At 43.9% G+C, this 19,151-nt stretch overlaps 3 protein-coding genes across 4 annotated transcripts in view; 2 read left to right on the top strand and 1 right to left on the bottom strand.

Moving 5' to 3' along the window:
• LOC118098315 (collectin-12) overlaps nt 1-5,398 on the top strand; it is a 31,562-nt gene extending 26,164 nt beyond the window's left edge. For both annotated transcript variants that reach the window (XM_035141986.2, XM_035141987.2), the window contains 7 exons: nt 653-739; nt 842-1,885; nt 2,194-2,682; nt 3,275-3,411; nt 3,541-3,650; nt 4,235-4,380; nt 4,502-5,398. In XM_035141986.2, coding sequence (XP_034997877.1) covers nt 653-739; nt 842-1,885; nt 2,194-2,682; nt 3,275-3,411; nt 3,541-3,650; nt 4,235-4,380; nt 4,502-4,527 — 2,039 coding nt within the window. In that variant the 3' untranslated portion in view covers nt 4,528-5,398. The remainder of the gene's footprint in view (nt 1-652; nt 740-841; nt 1,886-2,193; nt 2,683-3,274; nt 3,412-3,540; nt 3,651-4,234; nt 4,381-4,501) is intronic.
• A 754-nt stretch (nt 5,399-6,152) lies between these two features.
• hacd1 (3-hydroxyacyl-CoA dehydratase 1) lies at nt 6,153-13,269 on the bottom strand. Its single transcript, XM_035141988.2, has 7 exons — nt 13,113-13,269; nt 10,432-10,549; nt 10,264-10,282; nt 10,077-10,165; nt 9,628-9,749; nt 7,699-7,877; nt 6,153-6,842 (listed from the first exon to the last, which is right to left on the bottom strand). Exons 1-7 carry the CDS (start codon nt 13,229-13,231, stop codon nt 6,760-6,762), a joined length of 729 nt encoding a protein of 242 aa, XP_034997879.1. The 5' UTR covers nt 13,232-13,269; the 3' UTR covers nt 6,153-6,759.
• Nucleotides 13,270-15,275: 2,006 nt separating this feature from the next.
• On the top strand, nt 15,276-18,055 carry LOC118098675 (transmembrane protein 236). The gene is made up of 4 exons (XM_035142724.1): nt 15,276-15,547; nt 15,750-15,822; nt 16,585-16,708; nt 17,166-18,055. The coding sequence occupies exons 1-4, from the start codon at nt 15,276-15,278 to the stop codon at nt 17,849-17,851; spliced, it is 1,155 nt and encodes a 384-aa protein (XP_034998615.1). The 3' UTR covers nt 17,852-18,055.
• Nucleotides 18,056-19,151: the final 1,096 nt, after the last annotated feature.

The following is a 19,151-nucleotide window of genomic DNA, read 5'->3' as shown; positions in this document are numbered from 1 at the left end:
GACCTCTGGAGGTGGTGGCCCTGTGGCTCAACTGCCCTCCACACAGCTTGGACACAGCTTCCCAGCAGAGGAGCTCATGCAGCTACCAGTTAAAAGAAGTGTCCCCCTGGCGAGGCTGGTGGTAGATGTGGGCTGATTCCCTGGAATCCCAGACACATTCCAGAGGAAATGAATGCTGGTGTCGCCTGTGGGGGCGTGAAGAGCCTCCATGCCACAGCGTCTGTCTCCTCTGGGCCGTCTTTGATCCGTTCTGTTTACTGAAGACACCCCCTAGGTCACTTCCTGTCCCCGGGGCCCTCAGCAGTGTCTCCCCCGTCTCTGTCATTGATCGCTCCACTGCATCTTTGCTGAATCACAGTTTCCTCCTCCCTTCCTCTGTCTTTTTGCCAAAGTTCTACCTCTTCTGTCTCTGACCCTGAATGTAATTGCATTACCTAGAACCCCAGAGATTATGATAATCAATTCTACCATTATTACATGCCTACAAGATATGTAGACGCATCTCTTATTGTATATGTCAGTGAATTTCATTGGTTTCCTCTCTGATCCCTTTCATAAATGATGTCTGTGGTTGCAGGCAATTCTGCTCTGTTAATAAAGGACGGAGCCTGTGATGAGACTGACTAACCTTTGTCCTCCTGCTTTGTTTCAGTGGTGCAAAGAGTCGACAGCGTGTCTGAAGGTATCGCAAACTATGGAGGGAAGATAGTGGCTGTTGAGACTGATTTGAAAAAGCTCGGTAAGTCTCGAGTACAGACGCAGGATTAAAACTGAAGTGAAAGTTACAGTGAGAGGATGGGGGAAAAAATGATTTAATTGATTGTGGAAATTTCTGCTTTAGACGATCAAACAGGAGAGAAGTCGGAGAACACCACCACAGAGATCCAGACTTTTAAGAACAACATCTGGACCCTTCAGAGGCAGCTTGCTGCAGTGGAGGAACACATCCACAGCGATCAAGTTAAGCTGAGTCAGCTGCAGAACATTGGCTCAGACATCCAGAGCACCCAGGGCTCCATCCAGGGCGTGCAAGTGAGCAACACAGCTACCTTACGCTCTGTAAATGGCACCCTGCAGTCTTACGGCAGCATCATTGAGGGTCTGCAGGAAGACACGGCCCAGCTGGAGACAGAACTGCACCAGCAGGTGAGGCTCCAGAACCAGGCGCTGTTCAGCATCGGCAAACTTAACCTCACCCAGGCCCAGCAGAGAGGCCTCATCGGCGCTCTGCAGCGCTCAGTGGATGACACCAGCCAGGCCATCCAGAAAATGCGCAGTGACTTTCAAAACCTTGAGCAGACAAGCCGACAGACTCGCTCTGACACCGAGTGGCTTCGAGGTAAAGTGGAAAAATTGGAAACCTTGGCCAGCAATGCCTCGACTCTGGCCAGGGCCAACAACGATGGCCTCGAGGATGTGGGATCACAGCTCACTTTTATGGCCAACCAGCTCCAGAACACCAGCAGCCTGGCTGAAGCTCATGACCAGACCTTGAGGGGGATTATGGATCAGCAGAGGGACTTCAGCAACCTCACGTCCTCCAAGTTTGACCGGCTGGAGGTTCGCCTGGATGAGTCCGAGCAGAGTATGGACCGCGTGACCGGCAATATCAGCTTCACCACGCAGCTCTTGGGCGCCATCAACCTGAACCTGAACGACTTACGCTCTTGTTCCGAGACAGTCGGCCGTCACTCTGACTTCTTGTTAAACCTCAACAATAGCGTGACAGACGTGAGGACAGATGCATCAGGTCTGAAGTCACAGCAGGAAGAGCTGGCAGCCCGTGTGGACAAGGAGGTCACCGACCTCTCTATTGTCATGGAGGAGATGAAACTGGTGGACACCAAGCACTCGCAACTAATAACCAACTTCACTATTTTACAGGGTGAGGGATGTATGGCTTCAAATAAATACGATGATTTGCTTGCTTGAGTTAGTTGCGATCGACACCACTCACATGACTAGTACAGTAAATATGAAGCTTGAGCCAGCAGCCAGTTAGCTTAGCTTAGCACAGAGCCTGGATTCATGAAGAAACTGCTAGCCAGCCTTTGTCCAGTGGTAACAAAAATGTACGGTAGAGCTTTTCCAAGAGTTGTATTAAAGACTAACAGGCTAAGCTAACTGCTGCTGGTTTTAGCTTCACATTTATTCCATACTCGTAAATTTTAACTAGTAATTTTTGTGTTTCAGGTCCCCCTGGTCCCAGAGGGCCAAGAGGGGACAAAGGATCTCAGGGGTCATCTGGTCAGCCTGGCCAAAAAGGAGAGAAAGGGGAAAAGGGTGGTTCAGGGATACAAGGACCCAAAGGAGAGAAGGGTTTTCCAGGATTACCGGGTCCTCCAGGGATAAGAGGTCTACCAGGCCAAACTGGCAACCCTGGGTCCAAGGGCTCCCGGGGGTCAGGAGGCCGGGCTGGTCCTCCCGGAGGTAAAGGCGAGCCAGGTTCTGCCGGTTTGCCTGGAAGAGATGGACAGTCTGGCCCACAGGGGGCACAGGGCCCACCAGGTATCAGAGGCTCAGTGGGACCAGCTGGGGAGCAAGGGCCAAGGGGCCTGCCCGGACCACTGGGGCCTCAGGGGCCAGCAGGGCCACCGGGAAATCCAGGGATCCCATTCCGGGTTCCATTAATTCCCGTGTCTTTGCAGGATGAGGCAGTAGCTCCTACGCTATGGGCCCCCGGTAATTTTCCTCATTATTTTTGTTATAACATATTTGCTCTGATGTAGAGATAAAATAATATAAGTTGCTTCTTTTGTCATCCTAAAATATTGCATTGAGTCAGCTAGCATGACAATATATAGAAACATAATAATGTATGTCAAAAGATTCAACATATTCAAATATTCTTTCTGTCAAGCAGAGAGTTACTTGCAGGAACTGGTTATCTTAGATTATCTTATTGCTTATCTTAGCTTAGCTAGGGCTGGGAACAATGGGAAACAGCTAGCCTGTCTGTCAGGGAACGAAATCCCCCTACAAGCAGCAGCATTGTGATAAGTGATGGGTGGTAGCAAATATACCTGCTGACTGTAGCTTCATTCTGTATTTACCATACAGAAGAGATAAGTGTTAATCTTCTCCTTGCCTCTGCCATGAAGGTAATGTTTTCGTATGCTTGTTTGTTTGTTAGCAGGATTACGCAAAAACTGTTTTCCATGAAATCTTGTGGAGGGCTGGGACGCGACCAAAGGAAGAACACATTAAATTTTGGAGTGGCTCTCCCTGGTGATGCCTTTCAATTTGGTAAATGCAATCGCTCCATGTTTTGCAGGATGCCCGGCCGAGTGGGTAAACTACAGAGACAAGTGCTACTTTTTCTCCAAAGACCTGCACAGTTTCGATGATGCGAGAGCGACGTGCAAATCCAAATCTGCTTCGCTGCTGATCATCAGCGACATGGAGGAACAGGTAACTAGTTATGACTCCATTTCTGTCCCTGATCAGCTTGTCAAATTCCCTAATCGGATCTATTTACATGTGTGTCATTGCTCTGTAATGTGTCAGATAATGATGTTTTCTGTCCTCGTGTGTCCTCAGACTTGGCTACAGAAGCAGGCATTTGGAAAAGGTTATTTCTGGATGGGTCTGACCGACAGGGAGGAGGAGAACGTGTGGCGCTGGTTGGACGGGACTCAACCTGCTTTCACGTCAGTATTAAATCAAAAACTACATCTATCATAGGAAAGATTTTCTGTTCCTGGGATGGAGATCTCATTTCAGGGCAAAGAAATCACTGCTTTCCAATGATAATAACAAGCACAGAGCATAGAAATTTAAAGATTAAGCTGCGGGTTCTCAGTTCCATGAAATAACACCAAATAAACACTCACATTCCTGTGAAAATCTCAAACTTAATGCTACTTCTTGACTTGCAAAACTCCATTTCTCAATCCTGCTGCCCCTGCAAACAAAAGACCTTAAAACTCATTCAACCGTCATTTACACAAGGTCCAATGAAAGCAGTGACTTTTCTTTTTGAACACTGGACAACAGAAGCAATAATCCAACATTGAGGCAAACATTGAAAGTTGTGAAATTCATCGGACCAGTATTAAATCAAATCTGAACACAGAAATCTGGGATCTGCACTTGTGTCTTACTATTGCAGATAAAGAAATACTCAATCATGGAATTCCTCCTCCTTCTTTCTTTATCCCGTTGCTTTGGGTTTGAACCACAACTGCAGATGTAATAATGTGATGTAAGATCGCCCCCTGTTGTTTGCCTGCAGGAAGTGGAAGACAGGTCAGCCTGACAACTGGGGCCACGGGCATGAAACGGGAGAAGACTGTGCGGGGCTCATCCATGAAGGGTTATGGAACGATTTCCTCTGTGAAGATCTCATAAGCTTCATCTGTGAGAAGGAAGCGGAGGCTCGTACGTCCATTTCTGTCTTTTCTGTGCCTGCTTTTGTTTTGTTTTCTTTGCAGCTGTTTTCTTCTTGCTCAGAAATGTCCCTCAGTTGTGTCCTAACATTGTTCTGTATCTTTTTCTGCAGTTCTTCTACGATCACCCGGATCATAGCGATGTCTTGAAAGCGAGCTTGCAGTGAGCAGCTAGACTTCCCCTGTGTAGAACAGGTCCACGGACGCAGCTCATGGAGAGAGTCCTTACGGAGAGAGCAGAGGGACAAATTTAAAATGAGCCTGGGGCTGCAGCGGAATAATGTCTCTCCAACACTGAAGAGATGCCTTTCTCCTCCAGAGTGAAAACCAGTCCAACTTTACCAGCAAGTGCAATACAGCAGGGCGACCACAGACGGAGGAGACTTTTTATTTTTTCAAATTACCAAATCATCAATATATATATTGACAATTTGGTAATTATATTTTTTATGGTTATTTGAGATACATTCAATAAAACTGTATTCTATGAGCAACTGAGTATCTGAATGTATATATCATTATGCAACTTTTGTAGGAAAACAAATTCTATGAAGCCAAATGGACTTAACCGTCGTGCTTTATATAGCATGTGTTGTCTTAAAGAGAATATAAAAAGGTACAAGTACATGTTGCTGATATGCTATCTTTGAGGAACTGGTATCTAACCTCACGAATGTCTATATAGCATTTTCATTTATATGAGTACGAATAAATGAAGTATTTACACATAAACAGAAAAAAAAGTCCAAATCAAATGTTACAGTTTAATACTCTGTGTATGATGATGCAGTATTTTGTGATTATGAGATTTATTTTTCCTTACTACAGACATATGTATGTTTATATATATATATATATATTTGAGAATCTGTGGATCCTACCTACAAATAGAAAATGTACCATTTTCTGCCCTCAGGTATTTTCCTGTTTTAAAAAAACAACAAAAACATTTGATTTTAAATACTACGCAAGATGAAGGAAACACTCAAAAATAAATATGTAAAACCCGAGAGATGTTTGTTAGCTTTTTTTATACATTTCCACACACGTTCAGATATGAGATTACTGATACTTAAATTTCTGCTTAACTAATGTGTGAAGGTCATCACAAAGCTCTCCACAGTATTGTAGAATTTAGTTTATTGATTTTGCACAAAAAAGGTATTTTCACATTTCTAATGTTTTTCCTGAAAAATAACTTGCAGTGATTTTTTTTTTTTTGGGACATTGACTTTTGTTTTTCTCCTCTCTAACCCAGAGTATAAGCAAAGCGTCAGATTTTCTTAGATATGCAGTTGCCTATGCAGTTCATCAACTAACTTACATGTCCTCTCAATCATTTTCACATCCTGCTGCAGGTCAAAACTCCAATTTACAGTCCGTCCTTCAGCTGCACAGAAGATTGAAACGATCTTACAATAGCACCTTTAGTAGGAAGGGAATCTAACTACCTCTCTATCAACACGGACATCAGGTTCTCGGTTAAAAAACAGAAACAGCGACTGGAGACTGAAGAGTGCTCGCGTTAAATCTGAATTGAAGCGCTGCGACTTTTCCGATGACTCAAATCAAGATGCACTCCTCTAAATGAATCTGACACAGTAAACATCAAGGCAACATAAAGTAAAGCAGGAGTCGAGCCTAGTGAGACAAAACGTTTTAAGTTTGAGCTGGGTTCGCTCTAAGTGTAAGAAATATACCTGCTTTTTTCACATTGCATCATTTACACATAAGGTAAAACAAACGTACACAAAAGAAGCAGCGTATTGTCTACATGTAGATTTATTGTTGAGGTATGATATGATGAATATTTTTCTCTTTTTGGAACCTTCTGTTTTACAGCCACTCTATGTTTGTATAAAACCTGTGGTGGTGGAATACACCTGAAAAAAAAGAAAAAAAAAAGTGCCAATTTTGTAAGATGGAAGTGACGCTGGGACTCTTACAACTTACAAACTTCTTCCCATGTTTCATTTCAAATTTCCCCCGCACGCCTCTCGTTTGCCTCGTTCTCCTTCAGGGTGAAAGTGTGGTGGCTCGTGTTTTTCATGTTTGGTGCAACAAGACGCGGCGAGGCTGATGGGTAAATTTGTGCTGAGACACAGCGCCAGGCTTCTGTCTCGAGCTCCAGCAACACTGGTTTGGATTGTAAACCCGTTTCCGATATAATAATTCAGGTTAGGAATCAAACCTGTAAAGAAACAACTTAGGAGGAGTTATCGCTGGTGGTCGCCGTCATCTCCGCGACCGATCTCCCGTCCTGTGCAATGAAGAGTGTTAACGGCCATGATGTGAGCGGTGGGGGAGGAGGGGTGAGGGTGATGGAGGTGGAGGCAGGCTGGCTCAAACAAAGGCCCGAGGTGGTGCACGTCTAGTCGTCCTTCTCCACGATGACCTCCCCGTGAAGCACCCTTCTCCTCTGCCGCAGCATGTGGAAGAACAGCTGAGGAAACACTGGGGAACAAGGAAAAAAGGACGAATCACAGAATAAATACATATATTGCAGAACATTTTCCCAGAGTTCACGTCTGAAAGCGGCTTTAGAGCAGAATTAAACCTGAAAATCACAACTGTAACGGACGTAAAACTGTGAACACACCCTGGACTAAATTCTGAGAGACAAGCAGGACACTGGATATATTTTTATGAAACAATTAATATTCAATATGTCAATTACAATATAAACATCTGTGTATGTAGTTCAATACAACATCTAAAAACAGGTTATTGTCTTGTACTGGATATTGCTCAGGTGTAGAGGTATAAGATGATTCCTCTGCTACATTTAGCATCAATCAGTTGATAAGACATAATTTAACAAGTGAAATTAGGTTTAATATTTTAGGAAAACTGTTTAATTGCTTCCCAGTAGAAGCAGGAACATGATGATACTGAAGATGTAGTGAGGCAACATTTCTCTCATACCATTTATTCCAAAATATCCCTCTCTGTAAAATGCACTAGTCCATGTTATAAATCACTGGGCGGGACAGTTTGATGACAGGACTGGATTTTCATGACACTTTATATGGTCATTTTATCTTTGAACAAAATTCTGAAACAAATTTGCCTTCAATTATCTTCAGGAGACAATCTAGAGTATAAACGATTAAAAGTTAAATCAAACAATAATGTTTTTTCTATGCTGTCAACTCCTCAACTATTTTAAATCACAAATCCCTGGTCTCTTATTTAGAACAGTGCACGTTGGCTTTATTTTCTGCAACAGGGAAGTTGAGGCTCATGGGTTCACGTGGGATGATCCCCAGAGCAAAGAAAAAAACTGTGTCAAAGTGAAAATGCTGCTTACGTGGGATGTAGGACAGCATGACGATGATGAGGCAGTAGTAGTAGTCAAACGACACGTTGTACTTGTTGGGAAGCCTCATGGAGTACATCCCGGACCTGCGCACAAACGGCAGAGCGGCGTAAATGGTGAACAGCTCCCCGACGACCCCCAGAGGGTACAGGACGATGAAGAGGTTGTATCTGGGAAGGAAAAGAGAGGCATGTATTTAAAATCCAGGAGCGTGACACACACACAGTCACACACAAGTGCAGGGATGTTAACACACTCACATGCATGGTCAAACCCCCACACACACACACTTTGTTGCCCGGTGAAAAAATATTTATTGTGGCACGATGATGTAGTGAGCAAAGCTTCGGCCTCCGACAACTGTCAGCGACTGGAGCGCTGCACTAAATGGTCGACTGACAGCGGCCTTGGATGGATTTTGACAACTTGGCATACACACACACACACACACACACACACACACACAGTCCCTTGTGTTGGATGATAACTGCTGTTTACTGTGCATGTCGGCTTTACTTTTATAGACTGGTGAGCAAAGTTAAGAACGCCACATCAAACTCTGGTCCCATAAAACTCATAAAAGAGCGATTAGGGTTGAAGAGAATGTCTCTTTGTAAAACTCTGAGGTGCAAAAAAAAACGATTCACAAACTGTCAACTTCTCGTCTTTCTCTCTGTAAAGGTCTGTCACTGCACTAAAGTGTGAGCTGGCGACTTGGTGACGACTCCAGGCCTCCCAGGTGCGACATGTGCCATGACTCAGGACTGCAGGAGATCCTGTATTTAGTCAAGAGCGGAGCAAAGGCTCGGGGGAGCGTCTCCACGGATGTGCGAGAAATGTTGGGCGAACATTCCATGACCAAAACAGATGGTCTTAAAAACGGGAGCAGCTGAACATGAGCCCCTCTCCGGGGGCCTTGCGTCTCTGCCATGCTTAAAGAAAGAGGCGATGGGGTGGGGGCAGGGAGGAGAGGGCCGGTCAGCGCAAAATAAAACAAAACACAGGAGGCCTTCAAGGAAAAATGAATTATCACCTGGTGATTACAGGGCACACAAGAGGGGGAAGAAAATTTGAATCAGTCAGAACCCAGAGATCGTCTCACACGTCTCACAAAGAAAACGAGTTGAGGAAATCTTTGAATTTCACTATTTTGATGCCACATCTCTCTCTCTCTCTCTCTCTCTCGCTCTCTGGTGCCAGGCCTGGGTGCTGGACAGACATCAATGTGTACAGCTGACCGCCCCAACGACTCAGATTTCAGCTGAGCTACTGTAGCGAGGAGACGCCCGGCCAGACTGCCACGTCACAAGTGCCCTTCGTACAGTAGTGAGCAGGGGGTTACGTCAGCGTGCGGCCCGGAGATGTGTCCACCATCACGACAAGTCACTAATCGTGAGAAATGTCTCCTTGTTGTGGTTCTCATGCTTCAAACTAAGGATATTTTGGATTCATAACTGTATATTTTTTCTTTTTTAATTAATCAACATGGATTTTTTTATCCAATCTTGCAGCTGTATGTAAAAAATACACATTCAACATTACAAACCATCATTTGTTTGACTTTTAATCTACAGTTAATAATACAAAATATCTGATTAAACCCTGAAATGATTACATTCATCATTATCAGTATTGTCAGAGTGTTGGCAGTTAGTTCACCCAGACAGAGAACGGCTAACAAGGTGCTAACCAATAACCAAACACATGCTGGTTCTCTCTGTGTTAGCTGAGTGACACCTAATACACACACATGACTCTGCTTCTTCCTGGACTTTAAACCGGTCTAGGCTCGGGGGGGTGAGGCAAACACGCCAGGGGTTAAAATCGCCGGATCACACACACGACATGCTCGGACACAATGTCCGACTCATTAATGACAATTCAAGCTCATCCCAGCCTCGGGGTAATGATATTCTCCACCTGGCCCATTTGATGAAGTACGGCAGGTGGTGGAGCAGGTTGAATGTGTAGTAGGAATATCTGGTGATCTCCGTCACCGTCCACACGACCAGGAATAGGATTACGCTTTCTTCATTCTGGATCTTCAGTTAAATCAGGGAAATGGCAAAGTGAGATGTTTGCATGAGTCAAACCTGCTGCTGTTAATGCTCCTGTTACCTGTGTGTGAATGTAAGTGAGCAAAGATACGAAGTGTTGAAAGTTTAAAACAAAATAAACTGTGAAAAGAAGCTTCATTTGATTAGATTTTGACCCAGAATCCCTGAATTTACTTGAGATTACAGAGCTACAGTATATTAGTATGCATTTATACACTCTACTGTATGTGTGCTGGTAATAAAACTTGTAATGAAGAGTTATTTTTGTGCATTTTCTCACTTGTGCAGAATGTTGTGTTTATTATAAGTCACCTGTCTGATGCTGTTGGTGATGAACCAAACCATGAAAATCCGTGAACACACTTGAACCCCGGTTACAATCACAGAAGTCCTCACGATTCCTACAGCACAGCAGGAGAAACAAAAAAACAATGATTAGTTGGCATGTAAGAAAATGAGCCTGAATTTTGAATGTAAAGTGACTAAAATCATCACATACCGATGGCACAATGTCCCACCTGTAAATAGAGATACGTGAAATTAATTGTCTGTATTCTATTCTATCCTATTTCCTTTCTAAATAATGATTATGATCCATTCTTTTTATTCTTCTGACTGTGTACATCCATGCAAGTAACAGCGAGCAGTGCTCTGCTCGGCGTCTTACCTCAACTAATGCAAAGGTCTGGAAGAACTTGAGTGTCCTCGCTATACTCCTGTACAGACCCTTGTGTGTGCCTCTCTGGATGTAGAAGCGCATCATTGCAATCGCCAAAACCAGCCACCTGCAGAAAAATAACAACAATAAAGGCCCCAGTTAACATGGCTGAGAACCCCAACGCCGACGCAACATGGAATGAAACTTGCATCTTCTCCAGGTGCCTTCATTGTTATGCAAAACTCAACCTGAATCCACCTTGTCAGAGCCGCACTCTTGTTTCTATTTTAGCAATAGATGTTCAGTAAATATGTAAAATAAATATTAGCTGCATGCATAGTGTAGACAGATATTTTGTAAAGTATCTGAAGTCCCAGTTGCAGCATCGACACCATGAGGACACCTGGTGCAGAGTGCATGTTCATAATTTAGTATGAGTAAAGAAAAATGTGAAACTGTGCCACTGAACCAAAGTCAAAGACTATGTGTGGAGAACCTTTGTGGAACCATCTTAAAGCAAAAGTTGAGGTGAACATGAAAACACTGTTTAATTTTCACTATTTTCCTCGAGAGTGAAACTGACAGAAGCATCACGTTACATCCAGTAACAACATAACCAAGCACAAAACTTTAAAATCTTTTTAACCAAACTTTTACAGCTACAGCATTTGAGTTTAAAGTAAAATCCCCCCTTCAGTGCTGACTTGCACCAAAGTCTTAAAGGTTGTTCTTATTCTCCTTTATATTATTCACCTAATCTACAGTAGAGTCTGAAACATGTGACAGATTTAAACGTTCAGCCAACAACAGATATAAGCACGTGCACATATTAAGGCTGTTTCACTGATGGGAAGCTTTTGTATTTGTATGGATCCTTTTCATCAAACTGAGTCCTGACTCTGCAACGTACAAAACACAGTGGAACTAAAACAGTGGAGGAGGAGATTCCTTCATAACAGACCAGAGCCATGAAAGATTATCTCACAGAGCTGTTTACAGGGTCACTGGTATTAACAACTTAGTAGGTGGACCGCTGGATGGGAAACACAGTACGGCTGCAGCTAATGATTATATTTGTCATTGATTAACATATTTGTAATTGATTAACAGTATGCTGAATATTAAAATATGACAAAAGTATAAAACAAAAGCCAATTATAGCTTCCCAGGTGACAACAAAGTTCAACAACTACATATCAACTTAGTATTCATATAACAATGCATACACATTTACATATTTAATAAGAAAAGCTGGTAAAAGTGTGGCCACAAATCAATTAATCAATTGAGTTACATAAGAAACTTCAATTCTAGCTGTTTAAAGTTAAAAGCTGGTCTATTCTACTATTTTCATTTTTACTTATGTTTATATTGCATGTTTAATTAATCGTTTTAATCATAGATTATCTTATCTTACTCTGTTTCATGTTATTTAAGTGTTAGTGGTGACAGCGAGTTCAGCTGATGTCCGTGCACGTCACAGTTCTGAGACTTTAAACGAAACATTCATTTGGCGTTTTGAAATCATAGCATTATTGCTTTTGTACAAATATAAACGACAGACATTAAACTGACTTTTAGGTTGTTTATAGGATAATAACGTGACATGATGGATGATAAACCACGAATACTCTTCACTGTTTAATATTGAACTGTATCAACACTGCAGCCTCAAAGTTGTGTTAAAAACCAAGTAAATGAAGTTTGTCCAGTAGAGCTACAAAAACGACACCAATATTATTATCACAGATTAATCATTACCTGTGGTAGCCTTCAGTTATCATAAAAATTCAAAAGGTGTTTAGTTTGTCCAGTCTGGGCTACTGTAAAAAAAACATGGCGGCCTCCGTAGAGAGGATCCACTCCAGATGTAAATATAAAGTATCTAAATATAAAGGGCCCGTTCTAGGGTAAAGAAAACAACAAGTTGTACAATTTAGATGATTAAAGTGAAAACATCACTCGGATTATTTTATATTCAATTTCTACCATCAGATCCCTTTCACCTAAATCGTACACACTGGACCTTTAAGGTGCAGGGAAACTCTAATGCACATTTTTAGTAATAAAAAGGCCAAATGTGGAATATTTAGCACTTTCTCAAACCCATCAGAGCAGCAGATATGAAGCTGTTATTGACTATTGATCCCCTGCTGCCCTGAGAGTTCAGATAAGTGTTGATCCTCATCTTTCCTCTTTGACAACAAACAAAACAAACTTTTTGGGGAAATCCACTGTTTCAAACAAACATAAAAGTTTGTGTTGTTGCAGGAAAATGTGCCGGACGAGCATTTCCCAGCCTGAGCTCCAGTGTCACTGTCAGTCCGGCTATACTTATCACTACAGTGGGAGCTGCGGGCCTCCAGGCGCTCAGCCCTATTTGGACACGGCTGCAGCGCCAGTCTGTCACTTTAACCCAACACCATTCATTCATTTTACAGCCCTCACTTTAACCCGGGTTAGTTTTTTAAACACGTTTCCCTCAGTATTACACTTCTCCCTGGTTTTCCCTCTGTGTGTGTCTGGACAGATCCAGCGAGCCCAACAGTGCGTCTCTTAGTGCGTCTGTCCTGCCACAGACGCACAGTCCTATAAACAGCAACACACGCTCCGGGGGGTTTTCATGGAGCCGATCAACTTTTCTCTTATTAATAGGGGACAGGTGGGGGGGCGCACGGTGACGCACGTACCCGGCGGTCATGGCGATGTTGTAGAAGGTGAGCCATGCGGTGGCGAGGGCGCTTTTCGTCCGCTTCTTGTTGTTGTTTTCCTTCTCCTCGACCGTGCCGTCCTCCTCGCTGGACGCCATGGCACCGGGGGCAGGGTGGGGAAGTCGGGGAGGGGAGCGGACAGCTGGGGCTGCGAGGGAGGGGAGCGGCGGGGGTCATCCATCCATCTATCCGAGCCGATCCCCTCTCTGTCTCTCTGCCGGGACAAGTGCGTGGCCTGCCGGTGGGTCAGGGGCTGGTACAAGTCAAAACATCAAATTAATAAGTCCCTCTGTCCTATTTCAAACTTTAGTAATTACAGGGGCGTAGCTAGAAGCTGTGGAGCCCCTGGGGGAATACTACTGGGGGGGCAATTATACAGGAAGTGGGCCCATTAAAGTAATGGTTCACCAATAAATTTAAATTCACTCATTATCTCCTCACCACTATGCCGATGGAGGGGTGGGTGAAGTGTTTGAGTCCCTTTTGGAGTTTCAGGTGTAAACAGCCTTGCAGCCAAATCCAATATAATTGTAACAGGTGACATCTTACTCCATACTGCTCCTGTGGTGTCATCCAAGTGTCCGTGAGCCCCCACATTCAAATAGAACTCAAAACTGTGTCATTTACACTGTGTTTTAGCCTAAATTACCTCTGATGTCCTCCTCAGGAGACGTGTTCACATTCGCACGCACACACCGTACACAAACTCTTGCTCAAGGGCACGCACGGGGTGCACAGTAGCATCGCTATTTCCGCTAGCAGGTATTTAGGCTCATAACGATGCAATTTCGAGTCTAATTTGAATGCCGGGGCTTACGGACACTTGGACACAGGAGCACTATGGAGGCATGTTGTGTTTTCTTACTTATACTTTCTGACTGCAATGTCCAGTCTCTCATGAAGAGCTAAGTGCTGCTCAGAGGGATTATTGTGAACTTCTGGTTTGTAAACACATCAATGGCTGAAGCTCTTTGCACGCGACCATCACCTCCACCAGCTTCTGGCAACAAACCACGTTCTGGGGCAGAAAAAACTTTGGAGGCAACCGTGGCAAAGGTAACTCAATATTATTTACTATATCTATTTTAAACTGCTGATTACTTTTCCAAGGAATACTGAATACCTTAACCATCAAACCAACCTTTATTCTGGGCTTTTTTCTTAACTTTTTGTCTTGGATTGAAACCTCTCTGCCTCTGGGTCCAGGGGTCTTGCTACTCAGGTTGTTGGGACTACAACTCCAGTAGAGCGGCTGTAGTCCTATCACAGAGGGGCAGACACGAGGGGTAGTGTTTACACACAGGTATCACTCTGTGCTGTTCTGAGATCTGCTCTCATCTCTCACTGCCTGAGAACCTGCATCATTGCAATATCTAAAATTAGCTCCTCTAATGGCACCACGTAGAAATGTGTGTAAACTAAAGACGGCACCAAATATAGTCCAGGCCACCTAATCATGATCTGGTTACTCGATGAAGTGTTCAGGTGTCTCTCAGGTCGTGACCTCAGGACAAAACAGGTCAACTGCGTTTTTGCTTGAAAAATAATCCATTAGGTATACGTCTAACATTTGTTTCCTCTTTGCATTTTCTTTGCAGTTATCATATTTTGCCACTAGATGGGGATACAGATATGAGAAGAGTCTCTGGGTTTGTTTGTGTCATGTGTTTTCTGGGGTCACAGACACAAGCTGTTATTGATATTTGGACAGTTATTAAGTCCAGGTATGTTTTCTGGTTTTTCAGGTTAATAATTGTAAAGCTTCACATGTTTTATATACGTAGAATAATAAAGGTGGTCTGTTTATGTGATGAGATGAGATTGACGTGTCCTTTTGAAGATGCCTGCAGAAGGTAGACATCCTTCAGGGTGCAGAGTCAGACAACCTCTGTTTGTATCCTGAATATAAAGAGAGTAAAGGGCCGGTCACATCGCCGTCACACCAACAGACACAATGCCTACTGCAGTGTAAGCAGTTGGTCGAGCAGAGAGCCAGGGCTGTGGTGTGTGGAAAATGCTAGTGGAGGCAGACAATGCACTGGTCCGAGGCCTGACCAGCCCTCAGAGGGACAGGCGTCGCCTCACTGCGACAACAGCCCCCGTCTCCCTCTCGTCTTTTTCTTTATTTTGAACCGCTCCAGCATGGGCTCGGGGGGTACGCTGAAGTTCGCCGTGTGCGAGGTTCTGCAGTTTGCAGGCCTGTGCGTGCCGCTCTTCATCGTCATGCAGAGGTTCGCCGTCATCGTGGCGAGGGTGAAAACCTCGGCGCAGCCCCCTGGAGACGCCAGCACGGCCTACTGGTTGATCGTGGCGTCCTCCATCGCCTACGTCACCTCAACTGCCCTGCTGGTCTGGGTGCCCCTGAAGTACATGGTCTTCGTGAAAAAGAAGTTTCTCATTGGGAGGAAGAAGTGGTGAGTTCGTCCGACCTCGGCCCTGATGTCAGGGGCCAGTGTTTGGTCAGCAGCTGGAATCTGTGCAGCACATTCTGAGCCCTGACTGGTCCGTTGAGCCTGAACAGGCCTGTAACTGGTTTGCACTGCACTTTGAATATCATGACTTAGCAAATCCTGCAACTGCTTCCTTACTTTTTTCCTTCCTCTGTCTTTGTATCAGGAGGCCTGTTGCCCTTGTATATGTGGTCCTGTCCACATTGCCCTGCTTTGCCTTCCTTATCGCCAGCTCTGAGGTACACGTTGCAGATGGTTTGTGATTTGTGTGATTACATCGATTTGTTTGTATTCACATCTTGAATTTTGACCCTTCAGAGTCAGCCGACAAGTGACCAGAACATTTAATATAATTATTCCTACTTTTGTTGTTATTATGGTGTTTGTCGTCCAGATAAGTCGCTTGGAACATAAAAAAATATACCTGCTGCAACCATTTGTTGTAGATAAGAGGAATCGCAGGGTAAGGCCTCTGCGAGGGGAATAAAGGTGATGATTTGTGAGGAATCTTTTGGTTCTCAAGGGAGAAATATCCAGCTATATGGATAAGGAGCCCCTGATAAGCAGCTTGGTTCCTCTTCCTGTCCAAGCCGCTCTTGTCAAGTCATCTGTCCATGAGGCACATTTTCACTTCCTTACTGGCTGTGGCCCAGATCCTTTGCTGTTTTATGTAGCCCTAGCTCTCCAAAGCACCAACGTGACTTTTTGGCCCTTTCCCTTATCTGGTGTATTTTACATAAGAGCCATAAATTCTGCTAAGATAACCAGCTTGTCTGCTTTGTTCTGTGTCCTGTTGGGATGAAGCCCTGACTCAGGAAAATCCCAAAGCTGCAAGTGATTTAGCCCAGAAACCCAGAGCGAGAAGAGGTCAGGAGTGTTGACAGTTTGATGTGAACGTGTGGTGCAAAGGGCCGTTGTTACCATTTGTAGATAAACTGGAAATGAGGTGATAACCGCATCAAATGTATGTTCCACTCATTGTTTTCTTGTTGGTTGCCCAGGTCCAGATAAATAACAACATGCAATATGATATGTTCACGGAGCTCCCTGTGTCGCTAGTCCTCTTCTCTCTCATCTGTATTGACGTTGTGGAGAGGATACGCCACTGCAGACTGACGGGCCAGGGTGAGCGCAGCCCCCTGAACACATCACACACATCACTCACTGAGGGCTATAGATCCTGAACTTTCCTCTGTCAGCGACATGTATATAGTGATACCTGCTGGGCTTTACATGTCAGGAGCTGGGAGGCAACGAGTACAGCTCTTTAAAACATTTATCCGGAATAATAACGCGATTAAATGGCTGTGTGACCAAAGTTGGGGGAAAAATGCTGTAACCGAAGAAACGAGCGGGAAATTTGTTAACCCAGCTCGTTTCTCGTAACACGGTGCTGAATTGACAAAACTTCAGGAAAGTTTTTTTAAAGATAAGGATTGAGGGATGCCTAAACTGCTGTTTTGTTAAAGTTATTCGCAAATTAATGTTTATATATTTATGGTCACAAGATTGAGTGGTGTATCTTTAACCCTAACCCTTGACCAGACTATCATCCTGAAAATCATTCCTTTTGTGTCTCCAGCTAATGACATGGAGAGAGATGCTGACATTCCCTCCTCTGTCCTCACACATGTGGAGCAGGTAACACCAGTGACCCCTATCTCTCCAGCTGTGCCAGGGCCAGCTGTGCCCGGGCAAGGTGGTTCCACTCCGATGCAACCAGGGGCAAACCAGCTCGGGGACAGGAACCAGAACGGAGCAGGCGCTCGACAGGAGACTAACGGGATGCCAGGCAACCCTGGGAGACCATTTAGTATCTCTGGATTAAGCTCACCATCAGTGAGCAGCACGGCGTACCGCATGTCTCCGTACTCCTACACGGGCCCACTGAGGTTCCTGAGTGCCAGCGACGCCCGAGCGGACGTGTTCGTGGACAGTTTTGTGTTCTGGTTGGATACGGTGGAGATGGTGCGGGTGGCAGGACACCCCCTGGTCTACCACTCAGGCTGGGTGTTCCCCATCTATATCTTCAGCTACTTGTCCTGCCTGCGTGTGGTGGTCATGCCCCACAGCCCCTTGCTTTCCTCACTAGGAGTGGCTCTGCAGGACTTGCCCTTTTTCTTTGTGCGCGTCGGCCTCATTGCCTTCTTCGGCTTCGTCACACCCATCCTCTATCTGATGAAGAACTTGTTGGTGTGCCTGGCCTTTGTCTACTTCAACTTCATGACCAAGCTGAGGGTCTTCAACACAGAGAGGATGTTCTTTTAAAACCAACGTAAACACGTAGCAGGGGCAATATGTTGGCACTATAGACTGTGAATAAACATGGACTACGTATCTCCACTTCCTCCTAGACAAATTATTCCATTTCAAACGCTGCCATCTTGCACACCCTGTGAAAAAACTGTCATTAACTGAATTAAAACAGTTTGCACCTCACAATAAAGTTCTTACATTGAGATTTGTTGATAATTTCTAGCCAAGTCATTTCTTAACTTTCAACCTGAAGTAGTAAATCAACACTTTGAAACTTTAGCTAGCAGTTAGCAACTTCCAGAACTTTACAAAAACTTGGATCAGTACAGTGTATGATAAAGAATAGTACAAATGACGTAAACAATTAGCGTCCTAGCTATCACGTAGTTTTTCACAAAAAAATAACACAACTTACTTTGAATTACAAAACATCGAGGTAAAAAACGTTTGATAAAGCAAAGCTTTGTTAGCGTTAGCATCACTCAAAGCTTCCTACTTCTCTTTTTACCCTGAAATACACATGTATATGTATATACATGTATGTATGATGTATATATTACGCATATAAAAATAAAAGAAGACAGATTACTATATCACTGGCCCCTGTAACTGGTACAGGTTGGTGCTACAGAGATTTCCTGTTGGATTGATCACTGCACAGTTCCACAAATGTTTCCTAGAAAACACTTTACACATTTAGCTGTGACACGGAGTCAGATTCTAATGATGGACGTTTGATAGATACTTTTAAACTAAGAGAAAGGAGGAGAGACTTAAAACAAACTCAATAATTAGTCTAATTATAGCCTGTGCAACCGAAGCAATATGTGAACTTGTGAATGCTATACAAAACATTTCCCCTAAATGCATCATGGTAGTTTGCGGAGGCCAAAACTGAGCTCTTAGGCAATGTATTCTCACAATGGACATTATGTGTATGACTGTTTTGTGTTTACCGCTCAAAGCCCCTCGCCCGCGGCACGTTGGCCTTCCTGTAATGTCACTCGAGACGTTTGACGGACTTTTTTCTACCATCATAAAGTGCAGTGAATATGTGAAAGCATATATCCATGTTTTTTTATTATAGGTTTTTCTCTGATAAGTTATTTTCCCATAAAAGAAAAACAAAAGCGTGAGATTGTATCGTTGATACGTATATTTTGGTAAGGTAAATAAAGACGGTAATTCAAATGTGTTTTAAGTTTCACTCGTATGATTTATGATATTATGTTGACTTGAATTATAGGTTTCGTGTATTTGTATAGTTTTTGACCCCATTTAATCCCTTTTCACTGGATTTGATCTCATTTCA

Source organism: Hippoglossus stenolepis, chromosome 19 (genome assembly GCF_022539355.2).
Source record: "Hippoglossus stenolepis isolate QCI-W04-F060 chromosome 19, HSTE1.2, whole genome shotgun sequence".
Lineage (NCBI taxonomy): Eukaryota > Metazoa > Chordata > Actinopteri > Pleuronectiformes > Pleuronectidae > Hippoglossus > Hippoglossus stenolepis.
The sequence above is the reverse complement of the archived record's forward strand: the minus strand, read 5'-3'. Positions and strand labels throughout refer to the sequence as shown.